The sequence below is a fragment of the Taudactylus pleione genome, unplaced genomic scaffold, assembly GCF_031769625.1.
Source record: "Taudactylus pleione unplaced genomic scaffold, aTauple2 ptg003137l, whole genome shotgun sequence".
Lineage (NCBI taxonomy): Eukaryota > Metazoa > Chordata > Amphibia > Anura > Myobatrachidae > Taudactylus > Taudactylus pleione.
This window is the reverse complement of record NW_028287496.1, coordinates 2,460,931-2,483,580: the sequence shown is the minus strand read 5'-3', so window position 1 is coordinate 2,483,580 and position 22,650 is coordinate 2,460,931. Positions and strand designations below refer to the sequence as shown.

Below are 22,650 nucleotides of genomic sequence, written 5' to 3'. Positions count from 1 at the left end.
CAATACTGTAGGTCTGATTAAGATGTGGACATATTGCCGATATTTGCGCAGATTGATCGATTGTTTGCCATTGCGCTTGTGTGTACAGTGATAGAATTGCGATTATGCGCACACAAAGGATTCCCTCGCAGAGTGAGTGACCGGCAGTCTGCGTTCCTGAGTCATTCGCATAATTTCACAATTGCGATCCGTGAGAGATCAAAGCCGCGATGGTATAACATGTGAATAAGACAGCAGAGAGATCAGACAGTAAAACTCAGTCTTGTACCTTTTTTTTAATTAAAATAAGTCCCTTTTTTACACATATTATATATATATTTTAAAACACTACAAATAGAGATGGACAATAACCGGAATAATCCTAATAAATATTTAAATGAAGTTGTGCCAGAGACACGGAACACGTCACCATGTACACAAGTATAAATACTGGGAGGGTAACACAGGGTGAGCGTAGTAGTCTAATACAGGTCTCTCGCTGAACGATGGTACATTGGTGGCAGGGTCTCGGCACGTTTCCCTGCTCTCACTGTCATAGAAGAGATGCCGCGCCGCGTCTTTCATGGATCACTACCAGCAGAGGTCCCGCTATATGTACCCTACTAAACAACATCAGAAACGGCGCGGTCACAACCGCCAATGCCGCATTCTTAGGAAGGGATTAGTAAAACAGATGGTGTAAGGGGGCGTCCACTATAAACGCTATTATTCTCTCTATTGCTTCCAGTGTAATGTCTCCGTTTATAACGCGTCAGTAAGCTGGTGACGAGGGGGATACAGGTCACTGTAATACTTTCTTTAAGGCAAAGGGGAAGACTGTGCAAATTAAAAAGTGTCAGTAATGTCATTGTGTGTAACCAGAACCAGCGCATGACTTATAATAAAAGAATCTAAAAAATAAATAATGATACAAACTAAAATACAGCGTTTTCCCTATCAAAAGAAAAATCCCACAGTTGTGGCAAAAGAAACCGTCTCTGCCACGAATGATGTAAATCAGTAATGAATGCCCAAAATACCCAGCCTGGAAAAATAGAGATCTTAAAAAAATGAAACAAAAAACAAAAACTGTAAACAATTGATGCCAATGCCTCGGAGGGAGGTCTACAGGACCGGTCATACAGTGTTCTCCAGCAGAGGCGGAATGGAAGAATTTCTGCGCGTCTTTGCTATTCTTGTCTAGGAATCTGGCCTTAGGCCAAATCAGATCTGTATGATACGGGTCTGACATTGAGTGAACATTTCTTTGAAATCGCTCTGTGGTGCTGCTGGTACCGTTTCGGGTTCTGGAGACTTTTGCACTTTCGCCACAGCAAAGTTGATCCCTTGAGCCAGTCCGGCATGAGTAATATTGGCCACCTGGACCACCGAGCTACGGATCTTGGCGAATGGCGAGACTACTCGGCTGCTACTGCTGTCCGCCGAGCCTGATCCCGGGCTTGATCGTCCAGATGTCGAAGCTTGGTCTACGGATAACAAACAGGAGCCGGCGTCACCAAGAGAGACTTCAAGCTGAGAAGGCCGGTTGCATTGTTCTGCTTCAGTCTCCAGCTCAGTGCTAGATGTGTTGTGGGAATTATTGCTCAATGACACATCGTTCATCTGTGCCTCATTTTCACTCTTAACAAGGCCATCTTTGGTCTGGGCATCCTGAACAAACTGGTGGCAGTAGGCATCAATGGGGGTTCCAAAATCTATGAGGGCATTCTGTTCTGGGGATGTCTCACACTGGGTGACATGGATCTCAGTGGGAATGTGAAGATTCATCTCGGCACTACTGACCGACTGGGAGCGGCTTCCCAAGCGAGGAACAGAGGCGATTATTCCACAGCTCGGCAGAACATAATCCACTTGGCCAATGTTCTCCAGCGAGCTGGTCACCTGCCCATCGTCGTCGGACTTTGGAATGTAATCATCAGAATGGAAGGAGTCACTGTCTGAGGAAAGGTCCAAGTCTGATTCCAAATGACCTTTGCCCTCCGTACCGGTGTTTTCCAGACTGCTATCGGACTTCCACAGACTGACTTGCAGGTTGGGCTTCAGGAAGCCTTTCACCTCCGCTTTGTTCAAGGTTCCCAACTTGCGTAAACTCCCGATGTTGGTTTGTTTGACTTTCTGGTTAAGAGATGAGAATTTGCTCATCAGGAAGTTCTTGCTCTGGGCCAGGCCCATACTGTTTATCCCCAATTTCTGGCCTTTGGAACGTATCCCCATTATCTCCTCGTGAGGCTTGCTGCTCTTCCTGAAAGGTTTCCAAAATAAGGCTGTTATTATCAGGAGGGACAGACCTGGGTGTAATTCAGAGAACGTACACAATGAATGCTGCACATTAATAGTAACAATGTCTATACTCTCACAGCCAGTGTTATGGATTATGCTGCAATAAGTGTCCCGTATAGACATTGTTACTAGGCAAGGGAAAAGGACTTCTAGGACTTGCCTGCATGTTGAAAAGAGTTAACCCCATGTCCCATATCTGTGTTCTTAAATTGAAGCCCTCAGTCTGCATGTCTCACACAGGAAGTTTGTCAGCAGCAGACAGCAAGGGCGTGTTCCTGTTACAAAGCCCTCCTCCTTACTCTCTGGAAAGACTGACACCAGGGCCCACCAATGAGAGAGAGGGAGGGAAGTATGGTGGTGCAACAAGGGGAATTGTGGGGAAGTGTGTGACTACAGTGTGACTCTGGAGGTTGGGGGTGTTGTCCCCTCTCAGTGTATTTAGATATATAGCAGCGCTGTGTGTCCTGCTGCAGCTGCCATTGCTGGCCAGGTAGAGAGGAGATATACAGCAGCTCTGTGTGCCCTGCTACAGCTGCCATTGTTGGCCAGGTAGAGAGGAGATATACAGCAGCTCTGTGTGCCCTGCTACAGCTGCCATTGCTGGCCAGGTAGGGAGGAGAGATAACGCAGCTCTGTGTGCCCTGCTACAGTTGCCATTGCTGGCCAGGTAGGGAGGAGAGATAGGGCAGCTCTGTGTGCCCTGCTACAGCTGCCATTGTTGGCCAGGTAGAGAGGAGATATACAGCAGCTCTGTGTGCCCTGATACAGCTGCCATTGCTGGCCAGGTAGTGAGGAGATATACAGCAGCTCTGTGTGCCATTCTACAGCTGCCATTGCTGGCCAATTAGGGAGGAGATATATAGCAGCTCTGTGTGCTCTGCTACAGCTGTCAATGCTGGCCAGGTAGGGAGGAGATATACAGCAGCTGTGTGTGCCCTGCTACAGTTGCCATTGCTGGCCAGGTAGGGAGGAGAGATAGGGCAGCTCTGTGTGCCCTGCTACAGCTGTCATTGCTGGCCAGGTAGGGAGAAGATATATAGCAGCTCTGTGTGCTCTGCTACAGCTGTCAATGCTGGCCAGGTAGGGAGGAGATAAATAGCAGCTCTGTGTGAGAGGAAAGTAGGGTGGTGCAGCATGGGGAATTGTGGGAAGTGTGTGAGTGCAGTGTGACTCTGGAGGTTGGGGTGTGGTCCCCTCTCAGTATCTTTAGATGTATAGCAGCTCTGTGTGCCCTGCTACAGCTGCCATTGCTGACCAGGTAGGGAGGAGAGATAACGCAGCTCTGTGTGCCCTGATACAGCTGTCATTGCTGGCCAGGTAGGGAGGAGATATATAGCAGCTGGAAAAGACCTTGCTGAACTCTGAGTGGACTGTAATGATATAACCCTGCTTACTGTTTGCTGGATTTCTGTGTCTTTATGAATAAAGATCATCTTGCCTTCATTATAACCTGCTCCACTGTGTGATCCCTGAACCCCAGGATACCCAGGTCACCCGGTATCCTCACACTGGCTAATACGATGGCGGATACACTACAAACCATACAAGGATAGTTCCAGTGTTTCCGTCATCATTGTACGGTAACGATAACGGCCATTTACATAAGTGACTAATATAAACCCAGCTCAGTCCCCAGTTACATAAATTCATGATTCTGCCAGTAGGAGGCGCTCTGTTCAGATAGATATTCAGTGACAGTACAACGCTGACATCCTCACCTCTCCAGCTTCTTCTCGATGACAGGAATGTCTGAGCCTATGGCTTGTCTGGTGATTCGCAGCATCTCCGCTATACAGAGCAGCGTATCTACAAATCAAACAATCCACTATGAGACCACGCAAATCCACTGTGACGCTCCATAATACAGGGACAGTAAGGAGTCACCCAGGGGGATTTTGCTTCTTGGCTGCTACATCACTGTGTCAGAACGGAGAATGAGATGGACAGATAGTGGGTAATTAATATTCGGTATTGCAGTGTGCCAGAGGGTGTAGTAATATAGAGGAACTTACAGCTGGACACCTCGCCCGGCTTTCTCTAGCCCCCGGGTGAGGTAGTACAACAGCAGCTACTTCTGGGCACTGTGCCAGCCCAAGTATATAGTGGGAAACAAGTGGGATCAGTGGTGACTACAATATAAATGTCCAGGGTGCCCACCGCCCAGTCTGTGTCCCTTTACCTTTTCCATCCTCCTCGGGGTTCCTCGTCACTGCCCTTAGTGTGTGGAAGTAGCCACTGATCTCCTTGTACTTGTAGTGCAGCCGCATGCAGGAGAATTTGGGCTTCCCAAAGAAAGTTGGTTCAGGACCTGTGTGAGAGGAGGCGAATACAGATCACAGCTGAAGAAGAGACTCCACTGTATGCGCTATATCTTCCCCAGGATCCCTACAGCATGTGAGCCGCTTAGATTGTAAGCCCAGCAGGACAGGGCCATCCTTACCGCCTGTTATTTATTTTATCATGATCCTCTCAATGTACAGATACATGAAGGATAACAGTCACCACCTGCCCAGGTGCTACGCTTTTCCTGGGCCCCTAACCCATGAGGTGTGTGGAACGGTCTCTCCCGTGTCACGATTAGCTCTGTTCCATCTCTGTCACTTCAGCAGAAGACCACATGGGAAGGAGGTCTAACAGGTCACGTTCTGTATGGTACATTTCCTCCTATGGACTCCTCATGTCGTCTACTGACCACGGATCCAAGTGGACACCGCAGTGAGGACACAAATACTGAATAAATGGGGGAGCTTAGATTTATATATTACGTGCCAGATATATCCTACAGCGCTGAACAAGTGGTACAGGACTTCAGCATGAAAGGTTACACAATCAAGCACACAAAGGCTGGTGAGGAGCTACAGAATGGACAGGTCCCATAAATGGGGCGAGATGCCAGGCACAGGGATTCAGGGACAAAGGGATTCATCTACTATAAAGAAGCACCTTAAAGGAAATGTCGGGACAGTGTATGATGGAGTGAGGTATGAGAGGCACAGTATGGTGAGGCACTGGGAGGAGATCATTGAGGCTCTGCAGGGATCAGGTCAGACTGAGCCACTGCAGGGACTGGGCGGAGGAGAAGCAGGTTCGCAGACAGACTGAGATGGAGACCGAGGGGTGAAGGAGAGATGTCAGTGGAGGGAATAATGATCGGTGGATTACAGGATCTGTTGGATAGTTGGATCCAGTGTAAGGGATGGAAGCCACAGAAGGAGATGGAAAGAAGTGGACACCTGTATCCCTCAGAGGGGGACATGCCATGATGGGCTACATCGGAGAGGCTGAATATCAGGAAGCAGTAGGGAACGTAGGGAATGTATTTCTATCTCTAGTTCTCTCCATGTTCAGCATCACAAAACTCACCAATCTCAATCTTCTCCAAGTCATCCAGACTCAGCCGCTGGTACTGATTCACTTTATCCACCTCATCGTCATAGCTGGAAGAGAACAGGCAGTCTGAGCACTGGGGAGGTTCAGGATGGGCAAGGACGGTGATTATACAGTAACCGGAGGACAGGAGTCATGACAGTGATTATATGTAACCAGAGGACAGGAGTCATATAATAACAATGATTATACAGTAACCGGAGGACAGGAGTCATGACAGTGATTATATGTAACCAGAGGACAGGAGTCATATAATAACAAGAGATATGGTAAGAACTTACCTTTGTTATCTCTGTTTCTACGAAGTCCATAGGGTCCACAGGGTTGACCTTGGGGTATAGGTTGGGAACCAAATCCGGGCACCACGCAGTTAAAGCTTTTAGCTCCCAGGATGCACTTGGGTCCACTCTCCCTATAACCCCGCCCCCCAGCCAGAGGCACCTCAGATTGTAAGTAGCCAAAGGCCGGAGGAGGAGAGAAAAAGAGAGAGAAAACTGGAACACTCTAGAACCATACTCACAGAAAAGGAGACGGGAAGCCGGTGACCAGTAACACAGCCCATATGAAGCCAGGTGCGTCAGGGCGGGCGCCCTGTGGACCCTATGGACTTCGTAGAAACAGAGATAACAAAGGTAAGTTCTTACCATATCTCTTGTTTTCTACTTCAGGGTCCATAGGGGGTCCACAGGGTTGACCTTGGGGATGTCCCAAAGCAGTTCAACCAAGGGTGGGGACGCTCCTGTGCTGAGAGGAGAATCCGTCGCCAAAAAGGAAGCATCCTGAGAGGCAAAGGAAACCAATGCCTAGAACCTTAAAAAGGTATGGACAGAAGACCACGTGGACACCTAGTAAGGCAAAACAGCCGAGGCGCCACGACGAGCCGCCCACGAGGGTTACACGGCCCGAGAAAAAAACAAGCCTCAACGACAGAAATGCCCACCCATGGGTAGGCCCCTGAGGAAGACATACGAGGCCATCCAGTCAACATTTCATTATAGGCCGGCCATCGTTTCCTGTTAAAACCAGAAACCGCAGACCACCAATAAGGAGTCCGCTTACCATAAGGAACTTGAACGGATCACATAAAGCCAAAGAGGCCGGACCACAGTCCATGAGGCCACAACAGCCGAGAGGACTGGGAACTGAATGGCCATACCATAAGTTCCAGAATAATATGGAACCTAAAAACCACTTTAAGAAGAAACACAGGGCGAGAGCAACTCACACCCTGACATGATGCCCTCCAGAAGAGGGAGCCACATGAGAACGCTCCCCATTCAGACACTCTCCTGGTTGATTTAAACACCCTGAGAGAGAGAGAGAGAGAGAGAGAGAGCTTAAACAATAGACCATGTAATGGCTATCACAACCAGCGGTTCCATGGACTGTCCCCGGAGGGAACAAAGAACCACTACTAACTCCCCAGGAGTCCCTAGGGAGGATAAGTGGAGACATAATCCAGAAAACACTCCAAAGGATGAACTGGATACCAGAGCGGAGCAATTCCATATCTTAACCATACCGACAGTGTAGAGATCCGCACTGTCAGGAAGGCCAGGCCAAGGGTGAAACCCAAGCCAGCTGGAAGGAATGCCAGAATATCTGGAAATCCTGGACACCGGAGGATCGTATCGACAGGTACGATACCATAAGAATTATGTATGCCACAGTCCGTGGCAGATCCCAGCAAAGTCTGGCCTATCTGCTCTAAACATCTCAATGAAGACAGAGCCAGGGAAGCCCGAGGACCACAGTAGGGGCGCAGTTAAAGACAAGCGATCCAGATCCAGGGAAAAACAAGGACCCTGAGACAACAGGTCCAGATAGTGAAGCAGTAGGAACGGAGCATCGAGGAGGAGACTCCGAAAATCTTAGTACCAGTGATGTCTGGGACGACCTGGAGCCCCCAGAAGGAAAGCCCCTCCGTCTCGAATTAAACTTCCAAAGACCTCGAGGAAGAAGGGAGACCGGAGGACACAGGTACACAAAGTGGAAGGACCACTTCACTGACAAAGAGTCACTGAAGGTAGCTTCAGTACTCCTAGAGCTGGACTGTAACACCGGTAATGTGTGATCGAGTCAGAAGGCCATGGGGATCAATCCCCTCAGGGAGGCCCCCTCTGCTCACCAGGAGTTGAAACCTCTCTTGGAGAAGAGACTAGTCCCCGGGATGCACGCCGTGACGGCTGAGGAAGCCCGCTTCCCAATGGAGAGCTCCGGGAATAAACACCGCAGAGTTGGCCAGGAGAAGACCCTTGGACTATGTCAGAATGGGTGACATTCCTAACATTGCCACCCAACTACCAGTGTTGCCTAGATGGAAGCCACTGTTGTGACACTGTCGGACTGAACCTATTCAGGTTAACCGTGACAAATGGGTTAGGCCAGAGTGAAAGTCCAAGACAGCTTAAAGTATCAACAAGGTAAGTGGCAGGGCAGAAGCGACAGACGTCCAACTGCCCCGAAATGAATGCGGACCAGACACTGTCTTTAGCAAAGAACACCCTGGACGAGATGGCCATAGCCACCCGGACAGAGACCAACTCGCCTCCGTAGAAAGTATCATCGTTCGAACAGTGATCCGATGGAAAAAACTCGATCCATCTGGAGGGGAGTCAATTATGGCAAGGCCTGGAATGGAACTGAGCACATTCCACCCTACCAAAAGGTAGACACTCTGGTAGACCGCGCATCACAAAGAGTAATGACATATGTCGACTGCGTAGATATCCGCACCCTCGAAGTTGAAGAGTGGAGATCTTGTCTTACGCCAGAAAAATTCTCAGATTCTGAGAATCCAGCAGTGCTCCCAGATGAAGAAAACCCTGTGAGGGATGCAGGGAGGACTTTTCTGTGACGAGAAGAAGCCCCGGTTATCCTGACCTGGCGGTAAAGTACCTTGGTGATCCTGCTAAAAGTAGGAGACCGTCCAGAGAAAGGAGCATTCGGATACACTGAACAGGTGAACTGTCAGAAAATCCATAAAGCTGGTAAACCCCGGTGGAGTTGAGGACAGCCCCAAAAGGCAGAGCCCGAAACTTACAAGTGTTGCTGTGGCACAGCAAACCTGAACCCATGCTGATGAGAGGGCTCTGTATGTACCCGTAGGTACGTATCCTGAATACTCGGATATACCATAAAATCCCCAGGTTCCAAACATCGGATGATGGAGCATGGACGATTCCACCTGAGTCAAGGCACCGTTGGAATCTGATTCAGGGATTTGAGACAGAGTATAGGCAAAGGAGGACCAGTCGGTCACCGCCCCAAAAAGAAAGTAGAACAACCAGTCCCTCACTGAGATAGTGAGGTTGGCCGAAATAGCTCTGCTTACCACAAAGACTGTATAGCTTTCTGGGATTGTAAGGCCCTGATCAGTTCTGAAGAAGGGCCCGTGTACCAATGCCTGTGAGGAGGCTGCATGAGCAATGAGAGGCCGTTGAGAATCAGTACCTCACTCTGGAAATTCCCCAGATGTAGACCTGTCCCGTCAGGCTGAGGGTATATCCTCAGGTGTAGAAACAGGGTCGTCCGGAAGTCCAGGACTGCTCGGTACTGGATATGGTGGCCCCCGTGGAGGCCGACAGCCTAGGAAAAAACAGGCCTTTAGGCTGACCCTGAGGACAAAAAGACTTAACAGAGTTAGTCCGAATGTAGTGGGAGTAGCTAAAGACGGTATCTCCCCATTAGTGATACTGCCAATGATGCAACGATCTTGTCAAGGTCAGGACCAAACAAGAACTTCCCCCTGGAAGGAGTGTGCACCTCTGCTTTCCCATAACGCAGCCATAGGGTACTGCGGCGGATACAGATGCCGCCGAAACCCTGAAAGTTAGAAGACCGGCATCCCATGAGGTAATCCCACATATGACCACTGCATATTTTGTGAGCGGCAAAAAGATATTTGAACCTCAGACGTGTTGGAGGGGAAAAACGTCACAAAAGCATCACCATGCGATGGCCATGGTAGGACGGGCAACAGGCCCTGAAAACGAGTACATTGATTTCAGGCAAAGTTACCACCTACGGATCCGTAAAATCCGTCCAGGCCGGGATGGGAGGCGTATTAATGCCTGTAACCCGATGATTAACATACAAATCCATCCCAGAAGGGGATTTCCATTACTTGTGAGGACCCTCAGGGAATGGGAAACAGGAGGCCTTTGTGACTCCTCGTATCTGGGGACAGCCAGACTCCCGCTATGAGATCCACCCGCTGGGCAGAAAACGGGAGATGTATGATACAGGTGCAGGATCGACATTCTCTATATCCAGAATGAGCCTGGCTACCAGCCCCAAAGCAGGGATAATAATACTTGAGATCGGCTCCCCCCCATGTGAGAGGGAAAGAGCCGAATATACCATCCAGTTCACGGCAGAGCCACTGGTCAGTAACCACAGGGCGTATATCACGCCAATTAGTATTTCGTATAAAACGACATCCACCAGGGTGGCCGTTGTGGTAATCCCTGCAAGGGGAATGACAGACCGATGTGGTATCGGAGGTAATTCATGTACTGTGAAAAACCCCGGCAGGGAGCGATAGTCTGTGACACAGGGGTAAATTGCAAGAAATTGCGAGATACCCCGAGTTCAAAAGGGCAGTATGGTGAAGTAACTCCAAGCGAGTGACGACAATGGGGCCCGCCCGGCGATCCTCAAAGGAGAGGATCCTGAGAAACAACGCCCTTTAAGGGGGTCGTGCAAGGGGCCCGGCACCAGATGGTGCCGCATACGTAAACCTTTCTGAGTTAAAGTCCTCCGCACTAATTCCTGCAGGCTATGACTTGCAGGATAGCAATAATGGGTGCAGTATCGTGTGCAATCTCCTGGTCAGATATATCTGACTATCTTGACGGAAATATTAAGCAGCGCCATACCGGTCCTGACTGACGCTAAGATTAGCTGCAGGAACCCATTATCAGCGTACGCAACTCACAGTTCCATCTAAAATATGGCAACGTGCAGCACGCAACAGTATGTGACAAACCTCACAGATATTAACAAATATATATATGTGAGGTCTCAGAACCACCCCAGGTACACCTGTATTAGGGCAGATAAAGAAAAGGGATAGATATACACTGACAGGTGAGAGAAAAAGCAGACAGTCAGCACTAGCATAAGTCACATACAATGCAGAAAAATATATATACATACATAAGCATGACATATAATATACTGCACAATGTCGCTACATTCAACTGCCCAGATTCAGTGTCTGGGAAGGCTATAGCGCTGTGTACACTCACCCAAAATGGCCAGGTACGCAGGGGGACTGGGCTCACTGACATCCTAAGAGTTCTGCAGCACCACAGAGAGAAAATGGCCGCTGGAGACCTCAGAAGAAGCGTGGCCCGCGGAGGAAGCAGCTCAGCGACGCCAGACTGTATTATTGAAAGGCGCGCTGAGCTGAGGGGAGGAGCCGCTAGACAGGGAAGGCTTCCTCCCCTGGCTAGCAATTAACCCCCCGGGATGCCGGCTCCCGCTGCCGCTATAATCCCTGGTGGGCTGTGGACACGCGGGGTATGCCTCCATGGAGGGGGAGCCCGCCGCCACCGCTAGCGCCTCCGGTCTGTCCCCAGAGACCGGAGGCATAAGGCTGCATGTACACGCGGGTCACCGCAAGCGGTGACCACGCGACTTACCTGTCCCCGTCGATCCGGCAGCAGCCCAGGGATTCCTCCAGAGCCCGGCTAGTACAGACTCTGGGGTCCCGCTGCGATCCCCAGATCTGTACTGGCGTCGCAGCGCCGGCGGGGTGTAGGAGCGGCAGCTCAGACGTCCATTGGACAGTCTGATGCTGCCGCTCTGAATAGTAAAAAAATAATAAAACAAAACTCTTTTAAGCTTAGAGGCTGCTAAGCAGCCCCCCTGCAGTAACGGTGACCCGACTCCGGCCGGGCACCAACTTAAACTGAGGTGCCTCTGGCTGGGGGGCGGGGTTATAGGGAGAGTGGACCCAAGTGCATCCTGGGAGCTAAAAGCTTTAACTGCGTGGTGCCCGGATTTGGTTCCCAACCTATACCCCAAGGTCAACCCTGTGGACCCCCTATGGACCCTGAAGTAGAAAAGTGATTATACAGTAACCAGAGGACAGGAGTCATAATAACACTGATTATACAGTAACCGGAGGACAGGAGTCATATAATACCGGTGATTATACAGTAACCGGAGGACAGGAGTCATATAATAAAAATAAACAGTGATTATATGCAACCAGAGGACAGGAGTCCTATAATAACGGTGATTAGATATAACCGGAGGACAAGAGTCATATAATACCGGTGATTATACAGTAACCGGACGACAGGAGTCATATAATAAAAATAAACTGTGATTATATGCAACCAGAGGACAGGAGTCCTATAATAACGGTGATTAGATATAACCGGAGGACAAGAGTCATATAATACCGGTGATTATACAGTAACCGGAGGACAGGAGTCATATAATAAAAATAAACAGTGATTATATGCAACCAGAGAACAGGAGTCATATAATAACGGTGATTAGATATAACCGGAGGACAAGAGTCATATAATAGCGGTGGTTATAAGTAACTGGAGGACAGGAGTCATATAATAGCGGTGATGATAAGTAACTGGAGGACAGGAGTCATATAATAGCGGTGATTGTAAGTAACTGGAGGAAAGGAGTCATATAATAACGGTGATTATAAGTAACTGGAGGAAAGGAGTCATATAATAGCGGTGATTATAAGTAACTGGAGGACAGGAGTCATATAATAGCGGTGATTATAAGTAACTGGAGGACAGGAGTCATATAATAGCGGTGATTATAAGTAACTGGAGGACAGGAGTCATATAATAGCGGTGATTATAAGTAACTGGAGGACAGGAGTCATATAATAGCGGTTATTATAAGTAACTGGAGGAAAGGAGTCATAATAGCGGTGATTATAAGTAACTGGAGGAAAGGAGTCATATAATAGCGGTGATTATAAGTAACTGGAGGACAGGAGTCATATAATAGCGGTGATTATAAGTAACTGGAGGACAGGAGTCATATAATAGCGGTGATTATATGTAACTGGAGGAAAGGAGTCCTATAATAGCGGTGATTATAAGTAACGGGAGGAGAGGAGTCACTTACTAGGCAACGTAATACGCACAGTTGGACAGCAGCAGCAAGACATCGACATCTTTATGAGTGGCATCGATGAGACTAGAAAGACAGACAGACACAGTGATTACAGAAATGCCTCAGCGCCTCTCATCTGACCTGTAATAGACCCGCACAGCACAAGGAACAAGACATTAGATTATGTGAGTACCACCCACTTCTCAGTCTGCGACGCCAGGGGAGGGGTCATGGCGAGGTGCAACAGTCTGCCCAGTAATTGCCAGATCTCCCACTAGAGGGCAGTGTCCTCTTCTTACCAGGGAAACCATGATCAGCATAAACCTGGTTACAAGGATGGAACAGTGCTAATGGTCTCTCATCACCAGACTGTGGCAGCACTATGATCACCGGCACAGACTGTGGCAGCACTATGATCACCGGCACAGACTGTGGCAGCACTATGATCACCGGCACAGACTGTGGCAGCACTATGATCACCGGCACAGACTGTGGCAGCACTATGATCACCGGCACAGACTGTGGCAGCACTATGATCACCGGCACAGACTGTGGCTGCACTATGATCACCGGCACAGACTGTGGCTGCACTATGATCACCGGCACAGACTGTGGCTGCACTATGATCACCGGCACAGACTGTGGCAGCACTATGATCACCGGCACAGACTGTGGCAGCACTATGATCACCGGCACAGACTGTGGCAGCACTATGATCACCGGCACAGACTGTGGCAGCACTATGATCACCGGCACAGACTGTGGCAGCACTATGATCACCGGCACAGACTGTGGCAGCACTATGATCACCGGCACAGACTGTGGCAGCACTATGATCACCGGCACAGACTGTGGCTGCACTATGATCACCGGCACAGACTGTGGCTGCACTATGATCACCGGCACAGACTGTGGCTGCACTATGATCACCGGCACAGACTGTGGCAGCACTATGATCACCGGCACAGACTGTGGCTGCACTATGATCACCGGCACAGACTGTGGCTGCACTATGATCACCGGCACAGACTGTGGCAGCACTATGATCACCGGCACAGACTGTGGCAGCACTATGATCACCGGCACAGACTGTGGCTGCACTATGATCACCGGCACAGACTGTGGCAGCACTATGATAACCGGCACAGACTGTGGCAGCACTATGATCACCGACACAGACTGTGGCAGCACTATGATCACCGGCACAGACTGTGGCAGCACTATGATCACCGGCACAGACTGTGGCTGCACTATGATCACCGGCAATAGTGGGACGAGGACCAGTTACATGTAATGCAGGGGGCGTCCAGCAGGCGGCTAGGGCAGCCTGGTCACACTACAGTAGGGAGACTGATGGGCCCTACAGAGCACTGCAGCCAATCAGAGAGAAGCCTGGGTGGTCACCTGCCTGTCACTTATGTCACAGATATGCAATAAGCAGGTGATGCATCATCTATCCGGGGTTTTAATCATTAACCACCAAATCCCGGAAGAGGATTTCCGGTAACATTTAATGTAGGGATGTGCAGGCTCGGATAGGTTCGAGTTTTTCCCTCCAAAAAAACGGAACTCAGAAAGAGGCAAAACGTCATCTTACATGGACGAACGTCATCATTCCTGGACTTTTGTTCTGAGTTCCGTTTTTTTGGAGGGAAAAATCCGAACTCAACGTGCAAACTCGAACCTATCCGAGCCTGCAAATCCCTAATTTAAAGTCAGGGTGCCAAACAATAGTTACACAAACATCCATTTCTCATTGGCCATCACTAACACTAATCTAACAGAGTTCAGCTCTCTGATTGGCCGGCTTGTCCAGCATCAATTGCCCCACCCACAGCAACCAGCAACTTCATAATCCTTAAGATGCCGTCCAGCAGTATAATAATTGTCTGGTATAAAAGCCATCTCTTCCTCCCCGAGTCTCACAGCTCCCTCCTTCCCTCTATACAGCGGACTAGCCAAGCATTTCTGTCTGACCCAAGCTCCAACCTATGATCACCGGCACAGCCTGACCTGAGAGCACTATGATCACCGGCACAGCCTGACCTGAGAGCACTATGATCACCGGCACAGCCTGACCTGACAGCACTATGATCACAGGCACAGCCTGACCTGACAGCACTATGATCACCGGCACAGCCTGACCTGAGAGCACTATGATCACCGGCACAGCCTGACCTGACAGCACTATGATCACCAGCACAGCCTGACCTGACAGCACTATGATCACCGGCACAGCCTGACCTGACAGCACTATGATCACCGGCACAGCCTGACCTGACAGCACTATGATCACAGGCACAGCCTGACCTGACAGCACTATGATCACCAGCACAGCCTGACCTGACAGCACTATGATCACCGGCACAGCCTGACCTGAGAGCACTATGATCACCGGCACAGCCTGACCTGACAGCACTATGATCACCAGCACAGCCTGACCTGACAGCACTATGATCACCGGCACAGCCTGACCTGACAGCACTATGATCACCGGCACAGCCTGACCTGACAGCACTATGATCACCGGCACAGCCTGACCTGACAGCACTATGATCACCGGCACAGCCTGACCTGACAGCACTATGATCACCAGCACAGCCTGACCTGAGAGCACTATGATCACCAGCACAGCCTGACCTGACAGCACTATGATCACCAGCACAGCCTGACCTGACAGCACTATGATCACCGGCACAGCCTGACCTGACAGCACTATGATCACCAGCACAGCCTGACCTGACAGCACTATGATCACCAGCACAGCCTGACCTGACAGCACTATGATCACCGGCACAGCCTGACCTGACAGCACTATGATCACCGGCACAGCCTGACCTGACAGCACTATGATCACCGGCACAGCCTGACCTGACAGCACTATGATCACCGGCACAGCCTGACCTGACAGCACTATGATCACCGGCACAGCCTGACCTGACAGCACTATGATCACCGGCACAGCCTGACCTGACAGCACTATGATCACCGGCACAGCCTGACCTGACAGCACTATGATCACCGGCACAGCCTGACCTGAGAGCACTATGATCACCGGCACAGCCTGACCTGACAGCACTATGATCACCGGCACAGCCTGACCTGACAGCACTATGATCACCGGCACAGCCTGACCTGACAGCACTATGATCACCAGCACAGCCTGACCTGACAGCACTATGATCACCGGCACAGCCTGACCTGAGAGCACTATGATCACCGGCACAGCCTGACCTGACAGCACTATGATCACCGGCACAGCCTGACCTGACAGCACTATGATCACCTGCACAGCCTGACCTGACAGCACTATGATCACCAGCACAGCCTGACCTGACAGCACTATGATCACCGGCACAGCCTGACCTGACAGCACTATGATCACCGGCACAGCCTGACCTGACAGCACTATGATCACCGGCACAGCCTGACCTGACAGCACTATGATCACCAGCACAGCCTGACCTGAGAGCACTATGATCACCGGCACAGCCTGACCTGACAGCACTATGATCACCGGCACAGCCTGACCTGACAGCACTATGATCACCTGCACAGCCTGACCTGACAGCACTATGATCACCAGCACAGCCTGACCTGAGAGCACTATGATCACCGGCACAGCCTGACCTGACAGCACTATGATCACCGGCACAGCCTGACCTGACAGCACTATGATCACCTGCACAGCCTGACCTGACAGCACTATGATCACCAGCACAGCCTGACCTGACAGCACTATGATCACCAGCACAGCCTGACCTGACAGCACTATGATCACCAGCACAGCCTGACCTGACAGCACTATGATCACCAGCACAGCCTGACCTGACAGCACTATGATCACCAGCACAGCCTGACCTGACAGCACTATGATCACCAGCACAGCCTGACCTGACAGCACTATGATCACCAGCACAGCCTGACCTGACAGCAGGAGTGAGAGCAGAATCTCTTCCCCACACACATGGTTAGTCCCTTACTGTGCTACAGGAGACAAGTCCTACGCATGTAAGTGGCTAATAAATAGGACAACTAGGAATCAGGCAGGTTACTGCTGCATAAATATTTATGTAACATTGTGCATAACGCCCCCCCCCCATATGTGATTACAGACCTGGGGTCGCAGTCTATAAGGGCCCATCCGCCATGGAACTTCTCATTGTCTGGTAGTAACATCTGCATGTAGTTCTGGAGGAGCTGACTGATGAGCTCCTGGTGGTTCCTCTGGCTCTGACGGTGTAAAGCTTCGTGCTCCTTCTCCTTAGTGAAAATGGAATAAAGATCCTCGGTCACAGGGACCCCCTGCATCAGGTCTGCAAGAGAAAGGACTACAGCATAAGGGGGCGTCAGTACATGTTGGTAGCTGCTCAATCACGTCAGTAATATCCCTCAGGTGCATGTAATGGAGGGGTTATTCTATATAAGGAACAGCACAAAGTCATCCCCCAGCTCTCAGTATGAGATCAGCAATAAGATATGAATAACTACAGGTGGAGATAATTCAGAGACCTCAGTTGCATATACAGTATTTGCAAAGATATGGCTAAGCCCCCAGGCCGCGTCACGGCGTCTCTGATACTGGAGGTCCCTATCACTTGGTCATTGTCTGGGGTGCAGAACCCCAAAAAAGCCAGCGAAGGCCAGCCACCCCAGGGAAGCACACCAGTCAGAGACTAAAGTGTTAGTATGTGTTGATCAGAATAAAACACATACTATGTGCTAATGGGTGATATAGGTGAAAGGTTACAAATGCTAAGAAAACAAATAAATATAAATATATACAATAAGAGAAAATAATAATAATAATTTGAAGGTGTTAAAGTGCTAAATAAAGTGTTAAAGTGCCACCAAAGAGCAGCCCTACTACCTCTCACATACAAAGGAAACGGATCGCTATACGTAGAGACCACCTGACCCTGGGGGCAGATAGTTATGTACAAATAGCCTGTGACCCGCTTACTGGAACCATCCCCCTACCCTGCTCACATCGTTATTCTGGATTAATGAAAACAACATGGTGTAAAGTGCCACAGAATTTATTTGTATCTATCTGGAAATAAAAAAAAGTTATACAATAATTTTTTTGTAAAAGTTCCTCTTTAACAGTAAAAGTTGTATGTTTATAATGTATCTCACTGAACTTCTATATTTAATGCATGAGAAGTAGAGGAGAATGGTTTGAATTTACTCTGTGATTTTAGCCAAATTAGCGCAAGTTCGGATTTATCTTATTGGTAATCGGAAACGTGGGAGCCGGACAGCCAATAAGAGCCAGAACCGAACCGCTCATCCACATGCAAACTCCATGAGGTATCTGGGAAAGGTCGGGAAATGATATTATTTGTGTTATGGCGGTGACCCCCTCCTCATACATGCCCAATGCCTCCTCTTACCGATCACCGCCTGCCGGTATGCATCCTTGAACCGGTTAAGGTAGTATCGGTTTGCGGAGTTTACACCGTCTTTCATCACCCCGGCCAGCTTCCTCTCCCCGGTCCGGGTGAAGTCCCCCTGTACGGTGATAAAGAGTCAGAGGTCAGGGCAGCGAGAAGCGCGGAGGAAGAGATTTACTGAGAGATACTTATAGGGGCTGCGGGAATAGCTGGTTATTATTACGAGCTGCCACTAGGGGGCAGAGTGCACCTGTGCTAGCACCACGCTGATAAAGGCTTCACCATACTCTCCAGCAACTTATACTAAATCAATTTCTCTCCCATCATGTATTATCATCCATCTTATTCCCGATGCCAATACAGCAGCAATGCCTCACACCTCTCCCAGAGCGACCAAAGCAATAAAACATGGCTGCAGAAAAGCACAGAACCAGTGCACTTAGTAACAGTGCAGGAGGCAGGCAGAGTATTGGTTATCACAAAGTTTTCTACTTCAGTGTTATTAGACCTTTTTATCAGATGTTACTATGGTATACTGACATAACATTACAGCATTACATAAGTGTCAGATGTTACTATGGTATACTGACATAACATTACAGCATTACATAAGTGTCAGATGTTACTATGGTATACTGACGTAACATTACAGCATTACATAAGTGTCAGATGTTACTATGGTATAGTGAGGTAACATTACAGCATTATATAAGTGTCAGATGTTACTATGGTATACTGAGGTAACATTACAGCGTTACACAAGTGTTATGTAATGCTGTAATGTTACCTCAGTATACCATAGTAACATCTGACACTTATGTAATGTTACCTCACTATACCATAGTAACCTCTGACACTTATGTAATGTTACCTCAGTATACCATAGTAACATCTGACACTTATGTAATGCTGTAATGTTACCTCAGTATACCATAGTAACCTCTGACACTTATGTAATGTTACCTCAGTATACCATAGTAACCTCTGACACTTATGTAATGTTACCTCAGTATACCATAGTAACATCTGACACTTATGTAATGCTGTAATGTTACCTCAGTATACCATAGTAACATCTGACACTTATGTAATGCTGTAATGTTACCTCAGTATACCATAGTAACACCTGACACTTATGTAATTCTGTAATGTTACCTCAGTATACCATAGTACCATCTGACACTTATGTAATGCTGTAATGTTACCTCAGTATACCATAGTAACATCTGACACTTATCTAATGCTGTAATGTTACCTCAGTATACCATAGTAACACCTGACACTTATGTAATGTTACCTCAGTATACCATAATAACACCTGACACTTATGTAATGCTGTAATGTTACCTCAGTATACCATAGTAACACCTGACACTTATGTAATTCTGTAATGTTACCTCAGTATACCATAGTACCATCTGACACTTATGTAATGCTGTAATGTTACCTCAGTATACCATAGTAACATCTGACACTTATCTAATGCTGTAATGTTACCTCAGTATACCATAGTAACACCTGACACTTATGTAATTCTGTAATGTTACCTCAGTATACCATAGTACCATCTGACACTTATGTAATGCTGTAATGTTACCTCAGTATACCATAGTAACATCTGACACTTATCTAATGCTGTAATGTTACCTCAGTATACCATAGTAACATCTGACACTTATCTAATGCTGTAATGTTACCTCAGTATACCATAGTAACATCTGACACTTATGTAATGCTGTAATGTTACCTCAGTATACCATAGTACTATCTGACACTTTTGTAATGTTACCTCAGTATACCATAGTAACATCTGACACTTATCTAATGCTGTAATGTTACCTCAGTATACCATAGTAACATCTGACACTTATGTAATGCTGTAATGTTACCTCAGTATACCATAATAACACCTGACACTTATGTAATGCTGTAATGTTACCTCAGTATACCATAGTAACATCTGACACAAAGGTCTAATAACACTGAAGCAGAAAACTTTGTGATAACCAATACTTGTGTCATTCTCATAACTTTTGCCCATGGCTGTAGTTATGCCTAGCGGCAGGAATGTGGGCGCTGAGACCTTTAGAGCCGCTGTCCCCGCGTACTGCCTGCTGATGGAGTCGCCATTGTTTGCCCACATTACTTGGTACAGTCTGTAGCATTTCATGGGCAGCAGCTGTTCCGGTGGCATCACACCCAGTTTCTTCAGCTGAAAAGAGAAACCTGTAGATCAGACGTCATATAAAGTGCATCCTGGTCAGTTATATTCATTATAGAGGGTCTCACAACACCATCATAACCCAAGGACGCCCTGCTCCCACGTTCCTTAATATACACATGTGCCCACATACATCTGTCCTCCGTGCGCTACACAACGCGGTAGCTCTGTGTGACTGTAGCGCAGAGCGTCTTTTTGTGTGACTTTACCTTCAAATGCGTCTTATTCGCACACCGATGCGAATAGTTAGCACAAGCAGCTCAGCGCTACCGAGTGACGCCATGGCATGACGCGATTAGAAGGGCTGTTTATCACACAAGGAGGCTAGATGTATGAGGACACTTCTGTAGGTCCCACAACATGAGAGAAAGCAGGAAGTTCTAGGTACTGTGAGTAACATTATTATCAGCCTGGTCAGTGTTGTTAAGGATCCCTACTATGCCCTATTGCAGTACAGAAACAGGTCAGGTAACCAGGCAGGTGACTGACAGGAGCAGAGAAGGTGTGGGGGAGGGGGGCAGGTAACCAGGCAGGTGACTGACAGGAGCAGAGAAGGTGTGGGGGGGGCAGGTAACCAGGCAGGTGACTGACAGGAGCAGAGAAGGTGGGGGGGGGGGGGGCAGGTAACCAGGCAGGTGTCTGACAGGAGCAGAGAGGGTAGGGGGGGGGGGGGGGCAGGTAACCAGGCAGGTGACTGACAGGAGCAGAGAAGGTGGGGGGGCAGGTCAGGTAACCAGGCAGGTGACTGACAGGAGCAGAGAAGGTGGGGGGGGGGGGGGGCAGGTAACCAGGCAGGTGACTGACAGGAGCAGAGAAGGTAGGGGGGGGGGGGGCGGTCAGGTAATCAGGCAGGTGACTGACAGGAGCAGAGAAGGTAGGGGGGGGGGGGGTCAGGTGACCAGGCAGGTGAATGACAGGAGCAGAGAAGGTAGGTGGGGGGAGGCAGGTAACCAGGCAGGTGACTGACAGAAGCAGAGAAGGTAGGGGTGACAGGTCAGGTGACTGACAGGAACAGAGAAGGTGGGGGGGGGGGTCAGGTGACCAGGCAGGTGACTGACAGGAGCAGAGAAGGTAGGTGGGGGGGGGGCAGGTAACCAGGCAGGTGACTGACAGGAGCAGAGAAGGTAGGGGTGACAGGTCAGGTAACCAGGCAGGTGACTGACGGGAGCAGAGAAGGTAGGTGGGGGGGCAGGTAACTGACAGGAGCAGAGAAGGTAGGTGGGGGGGCAGGTAACCAGGCAGGTGACTGACAGGAGCAGAGAAGGTAGGGGGGGCAGATCAGGTGACTGAACAGCAGCAGCGGGGTGCCTGGTCATGTGTATAGAAAAGGCAGTGTGACAGGAGCAGAGAATGCAGTACCTGGGGGGATGCAGGTCACATGAGGAAGTGGCAGAGAGAAGGGGGACTGGGTCAGGTGACTAGGAAGAGGAAGGGGGAATTGCAGGTCAGGTGACAGGAACAGAGAAGGCAGTTCAGGGGGGAGGCAGGGAAAGGCAGGATAGGGGGGTAATAAGAGGAGAACATGGAAAGGCAGGTCAGGAAGAGAAGGCGTACAGGGGGGCAGGCAGAGAAGGGATAGAGGGAAAGACAGATCAGGGGGGCAGGCAGAGAAGGGATAGAGGGAAAGGCAGATCAGGGGGGCAGGCAGAGAAGGGATACAGGGAAAGGCAGGTCAGAGGGGCAGACAGAGAAGGGATAGAGGGAAAGGCAGGTCAGGGGGGCAGGCAGAGAAGGGATACAGGGAAAGGCAGATCAGGGGGGCAGGCAGAGAAGGGATAGAGGGAAAGACAGATCAGAAGGGCAGGCAGAGAAGGGATAGAGGGAAAGACAGATCAGGGGGGGCAGGCAGAGAAGGGATAGAGGGAAAGGCAGATCAGGGGGGGCAGGCAGAGAAGGGATAGAGGGAAAGGCAGATCAGGGGGGGCAGGCAGAGAAGGGATACAGGGAAAGGCAGGTCAGGGGGGGCAGGCAGAGAAGGGATACAGGGAAAGGCAGGTCAGGGGGGGCAGGCAGAGAAGGGATACAGGGAAAGGCAGGTCAGGGGGGGCAGGCAGAGAAGGGATACAGGGAAAGGCAGGTCAGGGGGGGCAGGCAGAGAAGGGATACAGGGAAAGGCAGGTCAGGGGGGGCAGGCAGAGAAGGGATACAGGGAAAGGCAGGTCAGGGGGGGCAGGCAGAGAAGGGACACAGGGAAAGGCAGGTCAGGGGGGGCAGGCAGAGAAGGGACACAGGGAAAGGCAGATCAGGGGGGGCAGGCAGAGA

General features: G+C 49.5%; 1 protein-coding gene across 3 annotated transcripts in view; it reads right to left on the bottom strand.

Annotated features, from left to right (window-relative positions):
* Positions 1-262: 262 nt before the first annotated feature.
* Positions 263-22,650, bottom strand: part of INPP5F (inositol polyphosphate-5-phosphatase F) — a 144,485-nt gene continuing 122,097 nt past the window's right edge. For all 3 annotated transcript variants that reach the window (XM_088466446.1, XM_088466448.1, XM_088466447.1), the window contains 8 exons: positions 20,251-20,379; positions 18,168-18,285; positions 16,889-17,087; positions 12,784-12,855; positions 5,644-5,717; positions 4,460-4,588; positions 3,999-4,086; positions 263-2,242 (listed from right to left, as the gene is read on the bottom strand). In XM_088466446.1, coding sequence (XP_088322572.1) covers positions 1,204-2,242; positions 3,999-4,086; positions 4,460-4,588; positions 5,644-5,717; positions 12,784-12,855; positions 16,889-17,087; positions 18,168-18,285; positions 20,251-20,379 — 1,848 coding nt within the window. In that variant the 3' untranslated portion in view covers positions 263-1,203. The remainder of the gene's footprint in view (positions 2,243-3,998; positions 4,087-4,459; positions 4,589-5,643; positions 5,718-12,783; positions 12,856-16,888; positions 17,088-18,167; positions 18,286-20,250; positions 20,380-22,650) is intronic.